This window comes from Ranitomeya variabilis, chromosome 8, assembly GCF_051348905.1.
Source record: "Ranitomeya variabilis isolate aRanVar5 chromosome 8, aRanVar5.hap1, whole genome shotgun sequence".
In the NCBI taxonomy this organism is placed as follows: Eukaryota; Metazoa; Chordata; class Amphibia; order Anura; family Dendrobatidae; genus Ranitomeya; species Ranitomeya variabilis.
Window position 1 is genome coordinate 46,825,232 of NC_135239.1, and position 21,863 is coordinate 46,847,094.

Below are 21,863 nucleotides of genomic sequence, written 5' to 3' on the forward strand. Positions count from 1 at the left end.
CCGTAATTGTACTGACCTTTAGAATCATGTTTCCCGGTCATTTGACTACAAAATGAATGCCGTGAAAAAGAGCCCCCCACACACTATTTCAACCCATTTTTTTCCCGGTTTTTCAGTACACTGTATTGTAAAATGAAAGGAGTAAAAAGGAGTAATTCAAAAATTCATCCAGCAAAAATTAAAAAGTCTCCAGCAATACATACAAACAGCAACATCAACTGAAAAAAAAAAATTAAAATAAAAAGAGGAAAGCGCAGAAATGAAATATCTCGTTACTGAAAGGGGTCACTTAAGCTGGCTGTACACATGCAATAACTTTAAAAGGGGTGGTTCAAAATCAGCATTTATTTTAATCCTAAATGCCTATCTACTGCCATTATCTAATCTCTTTCCTAATATACTTCAATTAAAAACTCATCCCTAACATTTCCACACTACTCTGCTTATTTTTTTAACCCGCTTCCCGTTTGACACTTCGTTTGAAAATCCCAGGGCATGCTGGGATAGTCAAACGAGCTCTCATCAGGGGGCAGAGGCTGCGGTAACTGTCGTGTCTGCCCCCACCCTGAAGTGAAGCGTCATCAGTGATGTCACTTGCAGGGGCCAGGCTGGTCTCTGGTAGCTGAATTCTCTCTTTACAATGCGCTCTGACAGTGCACTCCTGTGGGTTCGTCTGTTCCCATCAGAGCCAGTGAGGGATCGCATGAGCTCTGTGCAATGAGAAGAATATTGCACAGTGATAAGATCCTATTGAGCATGCATTGGAATCGATAGCTGATGCATGATCAGTAGAAAAAGGAGAAATTGAGTTCCAGCTCCTTAAAACAATTTGTTTATTAAATCCAAATATAAAATCCAAATGTCCATGGTGTGCGCACTCCCACCGATAAGTGCCTTGGTAACAGAGCTTATACGGTAACGCGTTTCGATCAGAGTGATCTTTATCAAAGCCAACTTTGATAATGGCTTTGATAAAGATCACTCTGATCGAAACGCGTTGCCGTATAAGCTCTGTTACCAAGGCACTTATCGGTGGGAGTGCGCACACCATGGACATTTGGATTTTATATTTGGATTTAATAAACAAATTGTTTTAAGGAGCTGGAACTCAATTTCTCCTTTTTCGATGAACATTACGTCTGCCTGCAGCGGAGTTCCGTGCACCTGCGGTGATCACTGGTGAGCTGGCTACCCCCATTTTCTCATGATCAGTAGAGCAGGGACTAGCCCAGCCCGAGACTCAAAGTCACTAATGACCCTTAGTTTCAGAGTGGGGACAGTGACTGCGTCTCATTTGACTATCCCAGCATGCACTAGTGATTCTCAAATGGAGCATTAAACAGGAAGTAGGTAAAAAAAATATATATTTTTTTACCTACTTCCTGTTTGGTGCTCCACTTGAGAATTACTAATGCATGCTGGGATATATACAGTACAGACCAAAAGTTTGGACACCTTCTCATTTAAAGATTTTTCTGTATTTTCATGACTATGAAAATTGTACATTCACACTGAAAACATCAAAACTATGAATTAACACATGTGGAATTATATACTTAACAAAAAAGCGTGAAACAACTGAAAATTATGTCTTATATTCTAGGTTCTTCAAAGTAGCCACCTTTTGCTTTGATGACTGCTTTGCACACTCTTGGCATTCTCTTGATGAGCTTCAAGAGGTAGTCACCGGAAATGGTTTTCACTTCACAGGTGTGCCCTGTCAGGTTTAATAAGTGGGATTTCTTGCCTTATAAATGGGGTTGGGACCATCAGTTGTGTTGACCAGAAGTCTGGTCGATACACAGTTGATAGTCCTACTGAATAGACTGTTAGAATTTGTATTATGGCAAGAAAAGTAAAGAAAAACGAGTGGCCATCATTACTTTAAGAAATGAAGGTCAGTCGGTCTGAAAAATTTGGAAAACTTTGAAAGTGTCCCCAAGTTCAGTGGCAAAAACCATCAAGTGCTACAAAGACACTGGCTCACATGAGGACCGCCCCAGGAAAGGAAGACCAAGAGTCACCTCTGCTTCTGAGGATAAGTTTATCCGAGTCACCAGCCTCAGAAATCGCAGGTTAACAGCAGCTCAGATTAGAGACCAGGTCAATGCAACACAGAGTTCTAGAAGCAGACATCTCTACAACAACTGTTAAGAGGAGGCTTTGTGCAGCAGGCCTTCATGGTAAAATAGCTGCTAGGAAACCACTGCTAAGGACAGGCAACAAGCAGAAGAGACTTGTTTGGGCTAAAGAACTCAAGGAATGGACATTAGACCAGTGGAAATCTGTGCTTTGGTCTGATGAGTTCAAATTTGAGATCTTTGGTTCCAACCACCGTGTCTTTGTGCGACGCAGAAAAGGTGAACGGATGGACTCTACATGCCTGGTTCCCACCATGAAGCATGGAGGAGGTGTGATGGTGTGGGGGTGCTTTGCTGGTGACACTGTTGGGGATTTATTCAAAATTGAAGGCATTCTGAACCAGCATGGCTACCACAGCATTTTGCAGCAGCATGCTATTCCATCCGGTTTGCGTTTAGTTGGACCATCGTTTATTTTTCAACAGGACAATGACCCCAAACACACCTCCAGGCTTTTTAAGGGCTATTTGAACAAGAAGGAGAGTGATGGGGTGCTACGTCAGATGACCTGGCCTCCACAGTCACCAGACCTGAACCCAATCGAGATGGTTTGGGGTGAGCTGGACCGCAGAGTGAAGGCAAAAGGGCCAACAACTGCCAAGCATCTCTGGGAACTCCTTCAAGATTGTTGGAAGACCATTTCCGGTAAACTACCTCTTGAAGCTCGTCAAGTATATAATCCATAATTTTTTTTATAAAATAATGTTAAGATGTAAACTAAACTACAATAAATAACAATAAACCAAATACCTCAGATGTGAGGGACTATCCAGCTACTGATCTCTTTAAACACAAAGCGCATACTCAATAAATCCAAAATTAGCAGCACATTTGCTTAACCGCCCTCAATATACATATCAGAAAGAAATGCATGATCCCAGGGTCGGATCAATATAGATTTCTCAAGCCACAGCAATGTATTTCATATTGAACTTCAATAATCAAGAGGTCAACTCTATGTTGCCATGAAATGAGCAAAGTGCATAAATCAATAAGTTACTACTGAGCGCTATACTTACTATGTGTGAGATGAGTGCCAAGTCCCTCTACCCTGACGCGCGTTTCGTCCACACTTCTTCAGGAGGCGTGTCGGGGAAGAGGGAAATCCGGTCTTTTAACCAGAATAGTGGCCAATAATCTGCCCGTATTGTTAATCATGCAAGCGGGGATTGCCCAGAATCTCCGGCGCACCGAATCGTTCAACCGCCACCCAGAAGTGACTTGTCTATTTAATAAAAAATTGATTTTATTGATATTGGTGAATATTGTGCTTTTTCTGTTCACTTCCTTTGGGAGCTTATGGTGACACAAACGGAATTACATGTTGTTGACAGCACATATTATTGTTGGATCATTAGGCTGATTAAGTATCTGTACACATACATGTTAGGGTACTGTCTCACAGTGGCACTTTGATCGCTACGACGGTACGATCCGTGACGTTCCAGCGATATCCATACGATATCGCTGTGTCTGACACGCAGCAGCGATCAGGGACCCCGCTGTGAATCGTACGGCGTAGCAGATCGTTTAGAACTTTACTTCGTCGCTGGATCTCCCGCTGTCATCGTTGGATCGGTGTGTGTGACACCGATCCAACGATGCGTTCGATTGTAACCAGGGTAAACATCGGGTTACTAAGCGCAGGGCTGCGCTTAGTAACCCGATGTTTACCCTGGTTACCATCGTAAAAGTAAAAAAAACAAACAGTACATACTCACATTCGCGTCCCCCGGCGTCCGCTTCCTGCACTGACTGAGCGCTGGCCGAAAAGTGAAAGCACAGCGGTGATGTCACCGCTCTGCTGTTAGGGCCGGCGCTCAGTCAGTGCAGGGAAGCGGACGCCGGGGGACGCGAAGGTGAGTATGTACTGTTTGTTTTTTTTACTTTTACGATGGTAACCAGGGTAAACATCGGGTTACTAAGCGCGGCCCTGCGCTTAGTAACCCAATGTTTACCCTGGTTACCCGGGGACTTCGGCATCGTTGGTCGCTGGAGAGCGGTCTGTGTGACAGCTCTCCAGCGACCACACAACGACTTACCAACGATCACGGCCAGGTCGTATCGCTGGTCGTGATCGTTGGTAAATCGTTATGTGAGACGGTACCCTTAGATTGACGAGGTAACGATAAGGAATTTTTGATTAACATATTAGAAGAGATTAGATTATGATCTGAATAGACAAATTTAGGATTGAAAAAATGTTAATTTCAGACAACTCCTTTAAGATCACTGCTAATTTACCTAATTCATCATAAAATTCATGCTTTTTCAACTGTAAGAGCACACATGCTTATTTCAAGGGGTAGAAGGATCTCTTTTGCAGAAGCCTATTGTATTTATTTGGGGAACAAAGGATTGACCACGTCAAGATTCGAAATATTCAGGGCTTTTCCCCCCTTTGCCATCTGAGATCAGTCGTGAACCCCTGTAGACAATAGGCCAATTCTGCCAAACTGGCAGGTTCAAGTGACTTTTTGCGTAATGTGCTTGGCCAGCTTTCCAATTGACACATTGATAAATTACATCCATGTCAAAGTATCTTGAAGGATATTTTATTTAACATGATTAAATGGGTTCTCAGAGAAATGTAATTAAATAAAACATTTAAATATTACAAATTTTTACTAAATACGCTACCTTTATTTAGAAAAAAGGTAAGCTTTATATAGTGCACTGTCAGGACTTTAAATATGTCGGCACGCATGATACATTTACTTACAAGTAACCTGACTCTCACTTGCCTTGTAAAACACAGGCTCTTGGGTTGGGCTCGCAAGTCCTTTATCCACCAAAACTTCGTTCAGGTATATGTCCTTATCAGTTGAGGTATCGCAAAGTAACAGGCACAACTGGTCTAACACATACTGTACTACCACGCCAACCAGCGGGCCACGTGCACACTGCCTTTGGAAACTCTTAATGGCTTCAACTGACCATTGATCCTATAAGAAAACATAAAGCTTTTTACTTGTGAAAAACAAAGAAAAAGCCTGGATAAAATGTTTGCAAAATTATTTACCGCCACAGGCTTCAAGTAAGGCAATGTACATGGCACGGCCTGGGCTGGTAATTTCATGTAGCAGGCTCTGGAACATTACAGAAATAAAAAAGACAAGACAAGAACAATAAAATGAGAAAAGGAAAACGCATCATAATACAGGATGACAACTCATATCAGCGCTAAGGAAAAACTCCTGAATATTATATTGTATTAGGTAGAACTGTGTTGAAAACCTTACTTACATGTAGAGTCAGCAGTGCAGGACCGTACGCATGATAGCGCAAATAGATCCAAAGTGGAAGTCAATATGATGAAAAACAAGTTGTATTTACTGCAAATAAAATCTCAAAGTACAGCAGTTTTCGGGAGCCGCTTTATCAAATGTACAGAGGCATGCAGAACAAAGTTACTATTGTTGTTTAACCCTGTCCCCACTGGGTGTTTTTCTGGTTTTGTTTTTTTCTCCGCCTGCGCCAAAGACAGGGATTCAACATAAGATGTACCAGTATGCCATATGTCGAGGAGGAGTAATATGCAATATATAGATGGGACCAAAATGTACATATAAAATCAAATACATCATTTAACAAAGCAAGTGTAAAAGAATCTTAAAAACAGCTCGGCAAGTATTGGATAGTGACTGTTGGTTGTTATAGCTATTGACTATGCCCATGTATATACAATACATGCAGCAGTGACTGACTATTATCCTCCTGGAACAAAGGCCAGGTGATAGCAAGTAGTATAAAATATCTTCCATCTATATATACCTGCTAGATCCACTTCTTCCCTTGTGTAGTTATCATATATAATCGAGAGGCCTTAGGCCTAGATAAACTACAGAAAAGACACCTTATTGGTTGGGAATGTTTGTGCGGTTGCTTCAGACTAAAGGTGCTCAGCTCCTGATCCTGCACTCTATAAAAGGGAACCCGATATAGGCTGAACTAATCTTTTCCACACAATGCTAAATATGCGACATATCAGGTTGGGGCAATGTGTAGCAGAATAACAGCAGGTAAGGACCTGATTTTCAGAATTACATTGTAGCCTCTTACTTGAGAAATCGCAGCCAACATCTTTTAACTGTTACCAAAGAACCAAAATCAGGATAGAAAACTTGAACTTCCTCAGAGCTGATGACCGCATGGATGATCACCCTGTACCACCACACATCATCATCTACACTAAGCGCATAGATTTCACCGACTTCGACGTGTTCGTCAGGCACAACATAACGGGTGGACACATATTCATTTGAATAACAGAATCTAAAAGAAATAAATATGTATTATATATGGAAATGTAATTTGTTTATAGCATATGTGGAATTACATTTATATAGAAAATATATATTTTTTTAAAGGGAACTTGACAGCTGATACAGGCATTTTTTCAGCCAGGTATGTTATACTCTGAAATGCAGCAGCATTTCAGAGTATAACATACACTTAAAAACGGCCAGGGACTATTACATATGGGCGACTAGTCCAGTAATCCAATAGGCCAGTCCAAGGAGGCTTCTCCTCCCCCACTCCACTATTAACACATGGGAGAGACCCATCACTCAAGTGGAGCAGAGCAGGAAGAAGCTGCCGTGGACCTACTTTTTTGTCCTAATCACCGAGCCGCAAGGTACGTGGTCGGATGTATGTTTTTTTCTGAAATCAGGCCTCATTTACGCAAGTAAACCATAACTGGCTGAAATGATGCAGCCTGTGTGATACATGAGGCCCATTGCCATATCCAAGGTGTGACCGTACAAGAAATTTATAAAAGGGTAATATTAAATAGGGATCAAACCTTTTTATCTCTTTTTTTTTTTTATATACCCTACTATCTGCTTTAACAACTGCTGCTTGACATTGAGTCCTGCTGCTATACAACTTGAGCTCAGTCACAGAGCCTGCTCTATACAGTGCGCAGGACGGCTGTTTTCCAATGCTGGCACCCGAAAATAACTGATGCAATTAGACCTAGTTCATCAATAACATAAGTGCAGAGAACCCCCTTTAATGCCAATACTGAACAGTGTATCACCGATTTGCATAGAGTGGACGTAAATCAACTAAATCACAATAAAATGGCATTATACCAAACTACGAGCTGCCAAAATCAGATCCTGGCTGCAGCTAGGTATATTTTTCTCTGAAATGGCTCTATGTTATACAGAAAACAAAGTTTACAGATCAAAACTAGTCCACCGCCACCCTCAGCCAGATTTTTCCAAAGCCACACCAGATGACTGATGAGAAAAAGGAGATGTGTTCCAGATTCTTTGAATCCACAAATTTATTAGAAATTACTTCCGAATGCAGAGGGGAGAAAATGATCTTTATTCGCCCCACCAGCATTGTTTCAGTCATGGAGGGGGGAGTCGCTGTAACCGTGCCCCTGGCCCTGACTGACCCTTGCTCTACATTGTGGCCAGCTGTCAGTCAGCGGCTGCTCTGTATTCTCAGAGCCATGACTGAACCATCAGTGACCCCCCTCCTCTATGACTGACAAACAAATGCTGGCAGGGAGAATAAAGATCATTTTCTCCCCGCTGCATGTGGACACCATCATCACGCTATTAAACTGCAGATTAACAGCATTATTTTTGGTGACAGGTTCCCTTTAAAGGGAACCTGTCACCACGTTTTTGGAAGATGGGATAAAAATAGCGTTAAATAGGGGCAGAGGTGGGCGTTACATTAGTGTGTGTGTTATGCGTTTATTACCCACCTAAGTTGCCGAAATAACTTTGCAAAGTCTCCGTTTTCGCCTGTCAATCAGGCTGGTCAGGTCGCATGGGCGTTGTCTTCCCCCAGATTTGGCGTAGTTTTCCGTTGGTGGCGTAGTGGTGTGCGCATGCCCAAAGTCCGGAATCCTCTTCCAGGGGATTTAAAATAGCGCGGTGTTCGTTATTGCATTGGTGATCGGTGGGCGCGGCCATCTTCCTTTGGCCGCGCGTGCGCAGAAGCGGCGCTCTGCTGGCCGCGGCTTCAGGAAAATGGCCGCCGCGATATCCATCTGCGCACGCGCGGCATCCCGCGGCCATTTTCCTGAAGCCGCGGCCAGCAGAGCGCCGCTTCTGCGCACGCGCGGCCAAAGGAAGATGGCCGCGCCCACCGATCACCAATGCAATAACGAACACCGCGCTATTTTAAATCCCCTGGAAGAGGATTCCGGACTTTGGGCATGCGCACACCACTACGCCACCAACGGAAAACTACGCCAAATCTGGGTGAAGACACCACGCCCATGTGACCTGACCAGCCTGATTGACAGGCGAAAACGGAGACTTTGCAAAGTTATTTCGGCAACTTAGGTGGGTAATAAACGCATAACACACACACTAATGTAACGCCCACCTCTGCCCCTATTTAACGCTATTTTTATCCCATCTTCCAAAAACGTGGTGACAGGTTCCCTTTAAGTTCTTTCTTACCTCATGTCTAGTATCATGTTTTCCAGCTTCTGAGAAATGTCCTTACTAGAACACCGGATGTAGAAGTTACTTGGAGAAGCCACATTCTCCACATGGACCTGAATCATAAAGTCACGTTTCATACGAGGTAAACTGTGAAGCTTTTGATTTCTGACAGCATCAGGCGGGATCTCATGTTGAGAGACGGATACTGGAATATCCAAAGGGTCCCACTGACAAGAAAACAAATGATTACACTCCGTAATGGACTGTACGTTGCGAAAAATAGTATCTCCTAAACCAAAATTGTATGGAGGTCCGAAAGGACTTTTTTTCTGAAGGTTGGTTTAGTGGAGTGCCTTAGGGTGGAAGAAATGGCAAGTATGGATATATGTACCACACAAATAAGTTATCTATTCTAATATTGGCACTGACCATCTGTCTTTCCAAATTATGGAAACCGTGCAATTAAACAGTTATACTAAAGCATGGGACCCCTCATAGTGGATTTGTATTATACCTCTCTATTATGCCATATTAGTCCTTACAGAGGGTTGCCTCCAGCTAGGGGCCTCCATTTTGCTTCTGCTCTTGAGGACACACTGCACGTATTGCAGAGGTCTGGATGGACGCACCACTTCACAACAATTATTTCATTATAACAAACCCCATTTGTTGCTGTAGGAAATTTCTGCATTCAGCGCTTACAATTCACTTTTCGACAACTTCTCACTATTTTTACCCAACAGTATCTAAATTGTAACTTGCAGGGTTTTTTAAAGGGGTTGTCCACTACTAGGACAAACCCTTCGGCCATGATAAAATGATAAAGCTGGTGCCGGCTCCAATCCAGTGGTGTCGGCACTCAACATCCCAGAGCTGTGATCCAGTGGCATGTCAGTGTCTAAACCTTCAGACAACATGAACATGAAGAGGAGGTCCGGGCTGTAGCGGATCTCTGGCTTCATCTCCATGTTCAATTTATAAGAAGGTGGAGATAGTGAAGCCAGCGCTGATTGGGCGCCGGAGTCACAACACCGTATCACAGCCCTGGGGATAGAGAGTGCAGACACCGCGGGAACGGTGCTGGCACGGCAGGAGAGTAAAGGCTTTATTATTTTATCGGTTGTTCTAGTAGTGGACAACTCCTTTAACGTGTGGCTTAAAAACAGGGCTGTGGAGTCGGAGTCATGGAAACTGAGGAGTTGGAGGTTTGGCTTACCGACTCCACAGACCTGCTTAAAAGCACAGAACTGTGTTCACTGTATTTACTATACAAATATATACACTGGCGCTCCACCAAAAGGAATATGGATGTAGAAAAAAACAGAAAAAAGCTGCTGGTGATTGAACAGGCTCTGTGCGAATTTCCTGTTTGTGCGCTAAAGCTTAAAATGAAAAAAAAAATGGAAAAGTGATCAGCGGGCTAAATACAGTTAAAGGAATAAACACTTTAGATTTTAAATGGATTGATAATGTACTTACTTATGCAGACATGGTGATGAGTGTATCCACTACGTGTGGGATGTACGGCTATATGGGTGAGTGGTGAGTCTGATGAGTACTATATTTGTACTACCCCGACTAGATGTTAGTACCTGTAATATATTAAACCAGTTAGGTTCAGGTTTCATCTGTATTTGAATATTCTACGTATTGATGCAATTACTTAGTGTACCAGTAGGATAGTAGACTAGACTGTAGGTCCACCGTAAGAAGGTAGTGGAGACTAGTATTTGTTAAATATATTGGTTCAGACGGTAGAATATGTTATTGGTCCACCGTGGATAGTCCAGATGATCCAGTGTTTATTAAAAACCAGTAATGGATGCATATATATTGACTTAGTTATATTAACCCTAAAAATGCCCTGCTTCAAGGGACTATGCTGGTTCACTTACTTGATCCTATGTGGATTCAATAAAGTATGGAAGATGTCAAATGGGTAGCCTCATGGACTGAAGCAGACTGTACCACCAACGCTTCTACAAGTGAGGTACCTTCATTTTGGCTTATATTATAGCCATATGTATTGAATATAAGTCCTAATCTTATCATAGCCATCTAAACCAAGTGTGGCAATTATCAATACTAATAGTCATATAACTACATCATACATATCCAGTGCACCAATCAAGAAGAACGTTTGAAATCTTCCTTTAACTGATAAGTATGTACGGTACATTATCAATCCATTTAAAATCTAAAGTGTTTATTCCTTAAACTGTATTTAGTGCAGTGATCGCTATTCCATTTTTTCATTTTAAGCTTTAGCGCACAAACAGGAAATTCGCACAGAGCCTGTTCAAACACTATTAACATGCAGATATGGAGTTAATCTGTAGTTTAATAGTGTTCTAAAGCTGCCGGTGTGCGGATTAAAAGCCACACTGCCAGGAAGAAAAACTTTATTCCTCTGAGCAGCCTCGGGCTTTCAATCATAAAGGCACGGCTTTGGTCACTGTTCAGTGCATAGAAAGGGCCTGCTGTAACCACTCTCTGGCACTAACAGCCAGAGCATTTCAGAAAAATACTTGTCTGCAATCGTGCATTCCCAGTCTTTTTGATCTGTGATTGGACAAAATGATCTCTTGCTCTACCAATCGTCCTTTTCATTCTTTTCATTTTTTTCTTTTAGTAATTTTTAGTAGGTTTCCAATTAAGCTCAACTTCTTAATAAAACAGCTTGCAGTAACTATGCAGTAGAGAGCAAAGACAGATGTGTTTTTTGCCTGCTGCTGTCAGATCAACAATGTGAGACTGCAAATGCTGCTGTGTTGATGGTTATGGCAGAGGATTATCTTCTGCCATATGCACCAACAGAGAAGTATTTACAGTTTCACATCACATATCTGTATGTTGCAGGCAACAAACACAGCTCCGCTTACATCTGAGCTCTGCCTAGTTATTGCAAGCTCTTACAGAAATTAGTTAATGATGTGAAAACCCAAGCAGCAATACTGATAAAAATTACGCAAGTTATTAATGCTTAACCTGCGTTTTCAAATGGGAAAGCAGAGCATGCCTCAGTAAAACTTCTCTGACAAATATCTCCCAAGTAACAAAAGGATCAGGCACTGAAACTTAAAATAATAAAATTATTATTATTTATATTACACAAACAATTCACAGAGGATATGTACAGCCAAAAATATAAATGAAGAAATTAAAATAAGAATGCCTGCACATTTAATGTTTTAAAGCACCAATTTGATATAGGAAAGATATACATCTTGATACAGTGTTAGCCAGTAGATAGAAAAATATTTAAAATTGAGAGTCCTCAGTGGTTGATACCTTTTAATGGCTAACTGAAAAGCCGGATTGCTTACCGGTAATGCTCTTTTAGAGAGTCCATGACAGCACCCACATGAGAGAGGGGATCCGCCCATAGGAACAAGAAACCTACAGAATAAAAGGAGGCCGTCCCCCTCTCCTCCTCAGTTTGGTTTTCAGAGTACGAGAGGAACCGCAAAGTGTTGGTTCAATTCTTATCAGATAATGCTAATAACTTAAAAATACTTTACTATACAAGAAGCCATTAGCGGGTGATCTTCGAAACTATATATAACTAGGGAGGGTAGTGAGTGGGTGCTGTCGTGGACTCTCTAAAAGAGCATTACCGGTAAGTAATCCGGCTTTTTACCCTTTGGCACGACAGCATCCACATGAGAGACTTACAGAGAAAGAGTCACCTGGGCGGGATTACCGTGCTAAGGACAGCTCTACCAAAAGCTAAGTCAGACGATGTGGATAAATCAAGTCTATAGTGGTTATAGAAAGTGGAAGGCGTTGACCAGGTTGCAGCCTTAGGCTAGTTTTGCATTTGCGTTAAGAATCGGCAGCGTTTAATCCGCAAATGAAAGAAAAACCGCTTACAATCGCGTTTTTTAGACGCATACATTAACGCATGTGTTAAAAGAAATGTGGCGTTTTCACGCTTTTCCATGCGTTTTGCATGCGTTTGCATTTTTTGTACGCATGGCGAAAAATTTAACAGAAACAAAATCTAGATAGACACCGCCAATGGGACTACAGTGGGCGTGTATTATGGGATATCTATATATAGACCCTTGGACTGCTGAAATCTTCACAGTTTGCTACTGTATCCTGTGTCATGATGGATCTTCGCATGGAGAGCTTTTATTTCAACCTGGGATTTAAGCATCAAGCTGTTTCTTGCCTGTGCGTTTGCTTGGGAGCAACAAAGAAATAGAGAACGACAGAGAAGGACACGGCGTAGGCGTTTTTGGAGACACCCCATTATTGAATTCCGGGAGAGCCGTGGAGCCTACCACACGCTATATGGCGAGCTTAATGCCAACCCGGACAAATTCCCAGAATATACCAGGATGTCTGAAGACTCTTTCCGGGAATTGCTTGGTCGTGTCCAAGGAGCCATCCGGAGACAGGACACCCAGCTCCGTAGAGCGATTCCAGCAGAGGAACGTCTCCTGGTTACATTAAGGTACGTAATAATTCTAAACAAATGCCAGTCATAATTATTATTGGTCTGCCATGTAGTTGTATTTTCCTTTAGGTCTTTAGCTAAACACCACCATAAATGGAATTGATTGTAAATTTATTTTTTTATTCTTATTTCAGATTTCTGGCAACCGGAGAGAGTTTATCATCCCTCCACTTTCAGTACCGGCTTGGAAATTCCACCCTGTCTGGAATAGCTGCGGACACCTGCCGAGCTTTGTGGAATGTTCTCTGGGATGAGTTTATACCCCTACCCACGGAGGACATGCAGAGTGAAATTGCTGAAAAATTCTGGAGTGTGTGTGATTTCCCCAACTGTTTGGGAGCGGTGGACGGAAAGCACATATGCATTATCAAACCCGCCAGAACTGGATCAGAGTACTTCAACTCCAAAAAATATTTTTCAGTTGTGCTCAAGGCAATAGAAGATGCGGACTGTCGCTTCATCACCGTGGACATTGGAGCTTTTGGCCGTGGGAATGACTCATAGACTTTCAAGAACTCTGATATGGGCCGACGTGTGTATGGAAGAAATTTTAATTTTCCACTGCCACGACCTCTCCCCAACACTCAAGGCCCACTGATGCCATTTGTTATGGTTGGGGATGAGGACTTTCAGATGTGTGAAAACCTACTGAAGCCATATTCCAGTCGGGACTTGAACCACATTAAAAGGATTTATAACTACAGACTGACCAGGGCCCAAAGAACAGTGGAGTGCACCTTTGGGATTCTTGTCTCAAAATGGCGCATTCTTGCGACAGCCATTAATCTAAAAATGGAGATAGTCGATGAGGTGGTCAAAGCCCGTGTGGTTCTCCACAATTACATGGCTAAGGAGTGACCCAACATTGAACTGGATAAACCTGTTGCAAACCAACTGCCAGATTACCAGCATCACCCGCTGCGGTCAACAGTTGAAGTTGGCCACATGCAGGACCAATTTGCTGCCTATTTTGATTGTGATACTGGACGTGTGGCATGGCAAGACAATATTGTGTAAAATTTCCTGTTGGGTTTTGGCCTGTACCAGTTATGTTTTAAATGTTAATAATATTTTTTGTTAATAAAATGTGTGTTTTGCTATCATGACCGAGTCTCCTATGTATTTCCTCTAAAAACCACTTATGTTGATAGTGGAAAGGTAGTTGACATCATTACGTCCAGATTCTGTTCTGCAGTATCTATGGGACGCAGACTGAAGAGAAGATGGAGGTATAATAAAAAGCAGATCTACACTCATCAAGGTGTCAGAAATAATGAATTCATGAGGGAAAAATAGCCTCATGAATTAACTATTTCTGACACCTGTCCAGGTGAGTATAGATATGCCTTGTATGACCTACATCGTCTCTTCGGTTTGTGTGAAATAGATTATGTACACTGAAGAAAAAATGGAGGTTATACAAGGCAGTTCTCTACTCACCAGGTCAGGTGTCATATATAATGAGTTCATGACGCAGAGTTTTGTGCATCATGAACTCACTATTTATGACACATGACCTGTTGAGTATAGTTCTGCTTTGTATTACCGCCATTTTCTCTTCAGTCTGCGACACAGATTAATCAGACTGAAGAGATTATGGAGAAAATACAAGTAATTTTGTTTTTTTTTGGCCACCTCATAGCTCTATACCAAACAAAGGTGCAGTGTTCTACTTAATAACTACTGGAGTTATGAGTAGGCCAAAAAATAAAGTGTGCAGCGCAGTGTTTTATTCGGTGCACGGTGTGAGTTGCCGGCAGCGAAATACACAATTAACCAAACATTATTGGGGGCAAAAAACATTTTTATTTTTTAACAAACAAATTAATTTAACTATGCTTGCTTGGGGTAGTGACGGAAATGGGGTGTGTGTAGCTGTGAGGCCTGGCTTAATGTGGATGACGCAGGGGTGGCAGGAGAAGGGGCAATTAAAGTAGTGGGGTCTGGGAGTTCGGGGATGGGACTTGATGCACGAAAGGGCAGAGGCACACTGAAAGGGTGAGACAAACCTGACATTACAGACACATTGGGAGGTGAGGGGGGAGGAATTGAGATCGTCCTGTGCTTTTTATTTTGTTTCCCTTTTTGAGAACGGCGCTGCGGTCTGGAGAGCCTTGGTGGGCTCATTTGTTGCGGCCTGGTCGTGGTGGCCGACCTGTCAGGGTCCATGTGCCGCTGCATGGTTGTGGTGGTGGGGAAGGCCATGCCAGGGTCCGGGTGCTGCTGCTGCATTCTGGTGCTGTTGAAAGCCATTCCAGGGTCCGGGTGCTGCTGCTGCTTCATGCTGGTGGTGAAAAGCATGCCAGGATCCGGGTGCTGCTGCATGCTGGTGCTGAAAAGCATGCCAGGATCCGGGTGCTGCTGCAGCTGGGATCTGGTGATGGTGGCCGACCTGTCCTGATCCGGGTGCTGCTGCTGCATGGTGGTGGCAGTGGAGGTGGTCCAAGCAGGAGTAACAGTTGTCATGGTGGTGGCGGTGGGCTGTCCAACAGCACTCGGCATGGTGGTGGTGCTGTAGCGGTGTCCGGCAGTGCTTGGAATGGAGGTGGCCGTGCAGTGGTATGCAGCAGAGCTCGGCATTGATGTCAAGCGTCAGTGTTGGCACAGGTGGATATGCCGCCACTGTCTGCTGAAAATACCGACTCTGCTGCATAGCCTGCACGTAAGCAGCATTGCAGGCCTGCAATGACACTAAGCTGGAGATCAGGAGTAAGGTGTTTTTCGACATGCCCTGTTCAATTTGATTAAAAAAGTGATGTGCTGGCCTCTGGAGGTCGGCTTTCACTTGGTCAAGCCTTTTGGTGATCTCCTGGATACATGTATTCATATGACTAATGGCAGTATCCAGTCGGTCACCCATCGCCTTGAGTCCATCATGAAAGACCGAGCTCAAGTGCAAAAACTCGGGGATGAGTGACCTGTCCGAGGCCCTCTGCCTGGAAGAGCCCCCCCAAAAAGGGGCAGAGGCAGAGGACTGGGAAAGGGGAACACCTGATGGACCAGCTTCCTGGTCTCCAGTTAGTGTGGCAGGCCGACTTGCTGCAGCGCTGCTGGATGGCTGGGATGGGTCCGTGGCTGTCTGATGAAGGACCGCTCCAGAACAAGGGTCAAGAGCGCTGCTCCATGTGCTGTGAAAAAAGAAGAAAAAAAACACATTACTACCAAACATTTACAAAAGTTAAGCGCCAACTCCTGTGGAACAGAAACATACAGATTAAGGCAATACAACACAACCTAATACACCAAAAAAATACTTACGTTCTCTGGGCAAGGACCGGTCTCAAAAATGTCAGAATGCAGTGGCATTTATATTTTCAGATTCTTGCTCCAGAACCACTAGGAACCCGGCTCTCTTGACGAAGGTCCTTGTTGAAGCGATCCTTCATCGAACGCCAACGTGTTTTGACTTTGAGCACTGTTGAAAAAACAAAAAAGAATGGTTAGACAATGGACTTTTGGCTGTGATCACACAACTGGGTGTGATGAGAGAAACTCCTGAGAGTTTCTCTCATCACACACAGTTGTGTGAGCATGGCCAAGGTCACTGCTGCATCACACTGCTTGCAATACTTACAAAATGCATTTCGGACACAAGTCGGGGCGTTGTCCCAGCCATTCAACATCGCTTTGGCCACCTCATTCCATAGCCGCTGGATCGTCACGTTGTCCGAGTGCTGCGGAACCCAGGTGTCCCACAACGGGACTCGCTCATGGACCAGGGAGATTAGGAGGTCATTTTCAATTAGGTCCTCATCCCGTTCTAGAACCTAAAAAATTAAAAAAAGACATTAATGCTGGAGAGATTAACATAAGGAAAAGAAAGAAAACAGAGACAGAAAACTGGCATTAATATTGAAAGTCAAGAAAAAAAAGGAGTCAAGAAGAAAAAGGTAAAGAAAGAGGAAACTAAAGAAATGAACATTCAAGAATAGTAAAGTGAGAATACAATTAACAGTCAGCCAGGTATACTTACACGCTGCCGCCTTGCCACCCAACCGTGAACCAGTTGCTCCTGCTCAGCCTCTGCCGCAGTGGAAGAAGTGCTCTAAAAAAAAGGAAAAATAAATTGTCACGTGTAGATGTGACAGTGAATACTTACCAATCTGAGGAGGTGAGTACTCACTTCACTGACATGTTCGGCTTGTGCAGGCCCAGGACGTTGCTCCTCAGAAGATGACATTAGGATACATGCAGAAAGAAAAAAATGGCAGAAATTAGGACATATAAAGACAGAAAATAAAGACATTGGCTTTGATACTCACATTGTTCAGAGTGTTGATTCTTCCCAAGTTCCTGCGTCTGTCTGCTCTTGTTCCCAGTCTGCTGAGTTGTGGACTGCAAATGCCCACTCCCTTCTTTTATCAGTTTGAATGTGGAAGGTGGCTAATCAGTGTCTAGACATGTTTACCTATGGTGCAAAGCATGCGTTCACAAATGCAAGCAAACGCATGTGCTTGCGAACGCATGCGTTCACGTAGACAGCAATGCGTTTTTTTGCTGCATTCCTTCCGCTAACAACCGCATACGTTTCTAGGCGGCAAATTGACCCCTCTAAAATTACTACATGTAGCGTTTACAGCGCCAAACCGCAGACGACTAAACGACGCATGCATCGTCTAACGAGGCAAAACGTAACTGATCGCAGCCACTTGTGTCCCTAATGTTAAAGATAGGAATACACGACGCATGAGGATAATTGCGGCACAAACGCTGCGGACACAACCGCAAATGTAAAAACCAGCCTTACATATCAAGTCAATTGGCACGTCTGCTTTTTCAGCCCAAGAGGATGCCATGGTCCGTGCAGAATGTGCTTTTATTCTTTCCGGAGGACTCTCGCTTTTTGACGAATAGGCCAGACAGATAGCTTCTCTGATCCATCGGGACAAGGTAGCTTTAGTGACTCCGTGTCCTTTCTTGTGGCCCTAAAAGGACACAAACAGACTCCTACTCTGCCTCCAGGGGCGAGTTCTCTCTATATAGGTCAGGACGGCTCTTTTTACATCTAAAAGTATGGAACTTTTCTTCCTCTGGGCCTGAGGGAGTATCAAAGAAGAAAGGAAGAAATATCTCTTGTGAACTATGGTAACTAGATGCGACTTTAGGAAGGTATGATGGGTGTTGTGAATTCCGTTCTTGGGCTCCCTCCTGTGGTTATGAATGGTACTTTTGGGAGTTCTGCCCTTGGGCTCCCTCTGGTGGTTTCGAGTGGAACTGCTGCTCCTGGAGTTTGGCCTGGCAGCTGACTTCACTAATCGGTTCCCTTGGCCTTTCTATTTAACAGGGCTCTGGTCTGCAATTCATGCCAGCTGTCAATGTTTTTCTAGGTTAGACTCAGTCCTCTCCTTGGATTTCCCTGTCAGTGTTGGCCTCCTTTGCTAAAATCTGTTTTCATCCCTGCGTTTGTCATTTCCCTCTCCACTCACAGTCAATATGTGTGGGGGGCTATCTTACCTTTTGGGAATTTCTCTGAGGCGAGATAGTTTTCTGTTTCCATCTTTAGGGGTAGTTAGTTCTTAGGCTGTGAAGAGGCGTCTAGGGAGTGACAGGCACGTCCCACGGCTATTTCTAGTGTTTGTGTTAGGATTAGGGTTTGCGGTCAGTAAAGCTACCACCTCCTCAGAGCTAGTCCATGATCTATTTTACCCACCAGGTCACATCAGTGCTGCTCCATACCCACCAAGTCACATCAGTGCTGCTCCGTTCCCACCAGGTCACATCAGTGCTGCTCCGTTACCACCAGGTCATAACAGTACAGCTGGCCCACAATGTGTTAAATACATCTCTAAAGAGGGAAAAGAAAGTTCTGAGTCATTTTTTTTTTTTTTTTTTGTAGCTTGTTTTGTCTTTTTTTTCCCCCTTAATCTTTGGGTGGTTCAGGATTTGGGTACTGATATGGAGGTTCAGGGTCTGTCCTCGCGTGTTGATCATCTCGCTGCAAGGGTACAGAGTATCCAAGATTGTGTTGTCCAGACTCCGGTTTCTGAGCCTAGAATTCCTATTCCTGATTTGTTTTCTGGGGATAGATCTAAATTTTTGAACTTCAAAAAAAATTGCAGATTGTTTTTTGCTCTGAGACCCCGTTCCTCTGGTGACTCCGTTCAGCAGGTGAAGATTGTTATTTCTCTGCTCCGTGGAGACCCGCAAGACTGGGCATTCTCCCTTGAGCCAGGGAATCCTGCATTGCTCAATGTAGATGCATTTTTTCAAGCACTCGGACTGCTTTATGATGAACCTAATTCTGTGGATCAGGCAGAAAAATTTTTGCTGGCTCTGTGTCAGGGTCAGGAAGCAGCAGAAATTTACTGCCAGAAATTTAGAAAGTGGTCTGTGCTTACAAAATGGAATGAGGATGCCCTGGCAGCTATTTTCAGAAAGGGTCTTTCTGAAGCCCTTAAGGATGTTATGGTGGGGTTCCCCACACCTGCTGGTTTGAACGAATCAATGTCTCTGGCCATTCAGATTGATCGGCGCCTGTGTGAGTGTAAGGTGGTGCACCATATGGCGGTGTCCTCTGGGCAGAGTCCTGAGCCTATGCAATGTGATAGGACTTAGACTAGAGCAGAACGGCAGGAATTCAGACGTCAGAATGGGCTGTGTTTTTACTGTGGTGATTCTGCTCATGCTATTTCTGATTGTCCTAAGCGTACTAAGAAGGTCGCTAGGTCTGTTGCCATTAGTACTATACAGCCTAAATTTCTCTTGTCTGTTACTCTGATTTGCTCATTGTCGTCCTTTTCTGTAATGGCATTTGTGGATTCTGGCGCTGCCCTGAACTTAATGGACTTAGACTTTGCCAGGCGCTGTGGTTTTTCCTTGGAGCCTTTGCAAAGCCCTATTCCCTTGAGGGGGATTGATGCTATGCCATTGGCCAAGAATAAACCTCAGTACTGGACACATTTGACCATGTACATGGCTCCAGCACATCAGGAAAATATTCGCTTTTTGGTGTTGCATAATTTGCATGATGTTGTGCTGAGTTTTCCATGGTTACAGATACATAATCCGGTGCTGGATTGGAAATCTATGTCTGTGACTAGTTGGGGTTGCCAAGGGATACATAGTGATATTCCTGTGATGTCAATTTCCTCTTCCCCTTCTTCTGAAGTTCCTGAGTTTTTGTCGGATTTCCAGGATATATTTGATGAGCCTAAGTCTAGTTCCCTGCCTCCTCATAGGGACTGTGATTGTGCTATTAATTTGATTCCTGGCTGTAAGTTCCCTAAGGGTCGACTTTTCAATCTGTCTGTGCCAGAGCATGCCGCTATGCGGAGTTATGTAAAGGAGTCCTTAGAGAAGGGGCATATTCGCCCGTCTTCGTCACCGTTGGGAGCGGGGTTCTTTTTTGTTGCCAAGAAGGATGGCTCCTTGAGGCCCTGTATAGATTATCGCCTTCTCAAAAAGATCACGGTCAAATTCCAGTACCCTTTACCTTTACTTTCTGATTTGTTTGCTCGGATTAAAGGGGCTAGCTGGTTTACCAAGATCGACCTTCGAGGGGCGTATAATCTTGTTTGTATTAAACAGGGTGATGAATGGAAAACAGCATTTAATACGCTCGAAGGCCATTTTGAATATCTGGTGATGCCTTTCGGGCTCTCTAATGCTCCATCTATGTTTCAGTCCTTTATGCATGATATTTTCCGGGAGTATCTGGATACATTTATGATTGTATATTTGGATGATATCTTGGTTTTCTCCGATGATTGGGAGTCTCATGTGAAGCAGGTCAGGATGGTATGTATTTCAGATCCTTTGTGCTAATGCACTGTTTGTGAAGGGGTCTAAGTGCCTTTTTGGAGTTCAGAAGGTTTCTTTTTTGGGTTTCATTTTTTCACCCTCGGCTATTGAAATGGACCCTGTTAAGGTCCAGGCCATTCATGATTGGACTCAACCTACATCTGTGAAGAGCCTTCAGAAATTTTTGGGCTTTGCTAATTTTTATCGCCGCTTCATTGCTAATTTTTCTTCTGTGGTTAAGCCTCTGACCGATTTGACGAGGAAAGGTGCTGATGTGGTGAATTGGTCCTCTGCGGCTGTGGAGGCCTTTCAGGAGCTTAAGCGTCGTTTTACTTCTGCCCCTGTGTTGCGTCAGCCAGATGTTTCTCTCCCTTTTCAGGTTGAGGTTGACGCTTCTGAGATTGGGGCAGGAGCCATTTTGTCTCAGAGAAGTTCTGATGGCTCGTTGATGAAACCGTGTGCTTTCTTCTCCAGAAAGTTTTCGCCTGCTGAGCGTAATTATGATGTCGGCAATCGAGAGTTGTTGGCTATGAAGTGGGCATTTGAGGAGTGGCGTCATTGGCTTGAGGGAGCTAAGCATCACGTTGTGGTCTTCACCGATCATAAGAATCTGATTTACCTCGAGTCTGCCAAGCGGTTGAATCCTAGACAGGCTCGATGGTCTTTGTTTTTCTCCCGTTTTGATTTTGTGGTCTCGTATCTTCCAGGATCTAAGAATGTGAAGGCGGATGCCCTTTCTAGGAGTTTTCTGCCTGATTCTCCGGGAGTCCTTGAGCCGGCTGGTATTCTCAAGGAGGGGGTGATTCTTTCTGCCATCTCCCCTGATTTGCGGCGGGTGCTTCAGGAGTTTCAGGCTGATAGACCTGACCGCTGTCCTGTGGGGAAACGGTTTGTTCCTGATAGATGGACTAGTAAGGTAATTTCTGAGATTCATTGTTCTGTATTGGCTGGTCATCCGGGGATTTTTGGTACCAGAGATTTGGTTGCCAGGTCCTTTTGGTGGCCTTCCTTGTCGCGGGATGTGCGTTCTTTTGTGCAGTCCTGTGGGACCTGTGCCCGGGCTAAGCCCTGCTGTTCTCGTGCTAGTGGGTTGCT

At 43.8% G+C, this 21,863-nt stretch overlaps 1 protein-coding gene across 3 annotated transcripts in view; it reads right to left on the minus strand.

Annotated features, from left to right (window-relative positions):
* The window catches only part of TDRD5 (tudor domain containing 5), a 107,923-nt gene that overhangs the window by 15,304 nt on the left and 70,756 nt on the right, over window positions 1-21,863 (minus strand). For all 3 annotated transcript variants that reach the window (XM_077277672.1, XM_077277671.1, XM_077277670.1), the window contains exons 9-12: window positions 8,579-8,790; window positions 6,204-6,416; window positions 5,164-5,230; window positions 4,886-5,086 (exon numbers count right to left, since the gene is read on the minus strand). In XM_077277672.1, coding sequence (XP_077133787.1) covers window positions 4,886-5,086; window positions 5,164-5,230; window positions 6,204-6,416; window positions 8,579-8,790 — 693 coding nt within the window. The remainder of the gene's footprint in view (window positions 1-4,885; window positions 5,087-5,163; window positions 5,231-6,203; window positions 6,417-8,578; window positions 8,791-21,863) is intronic.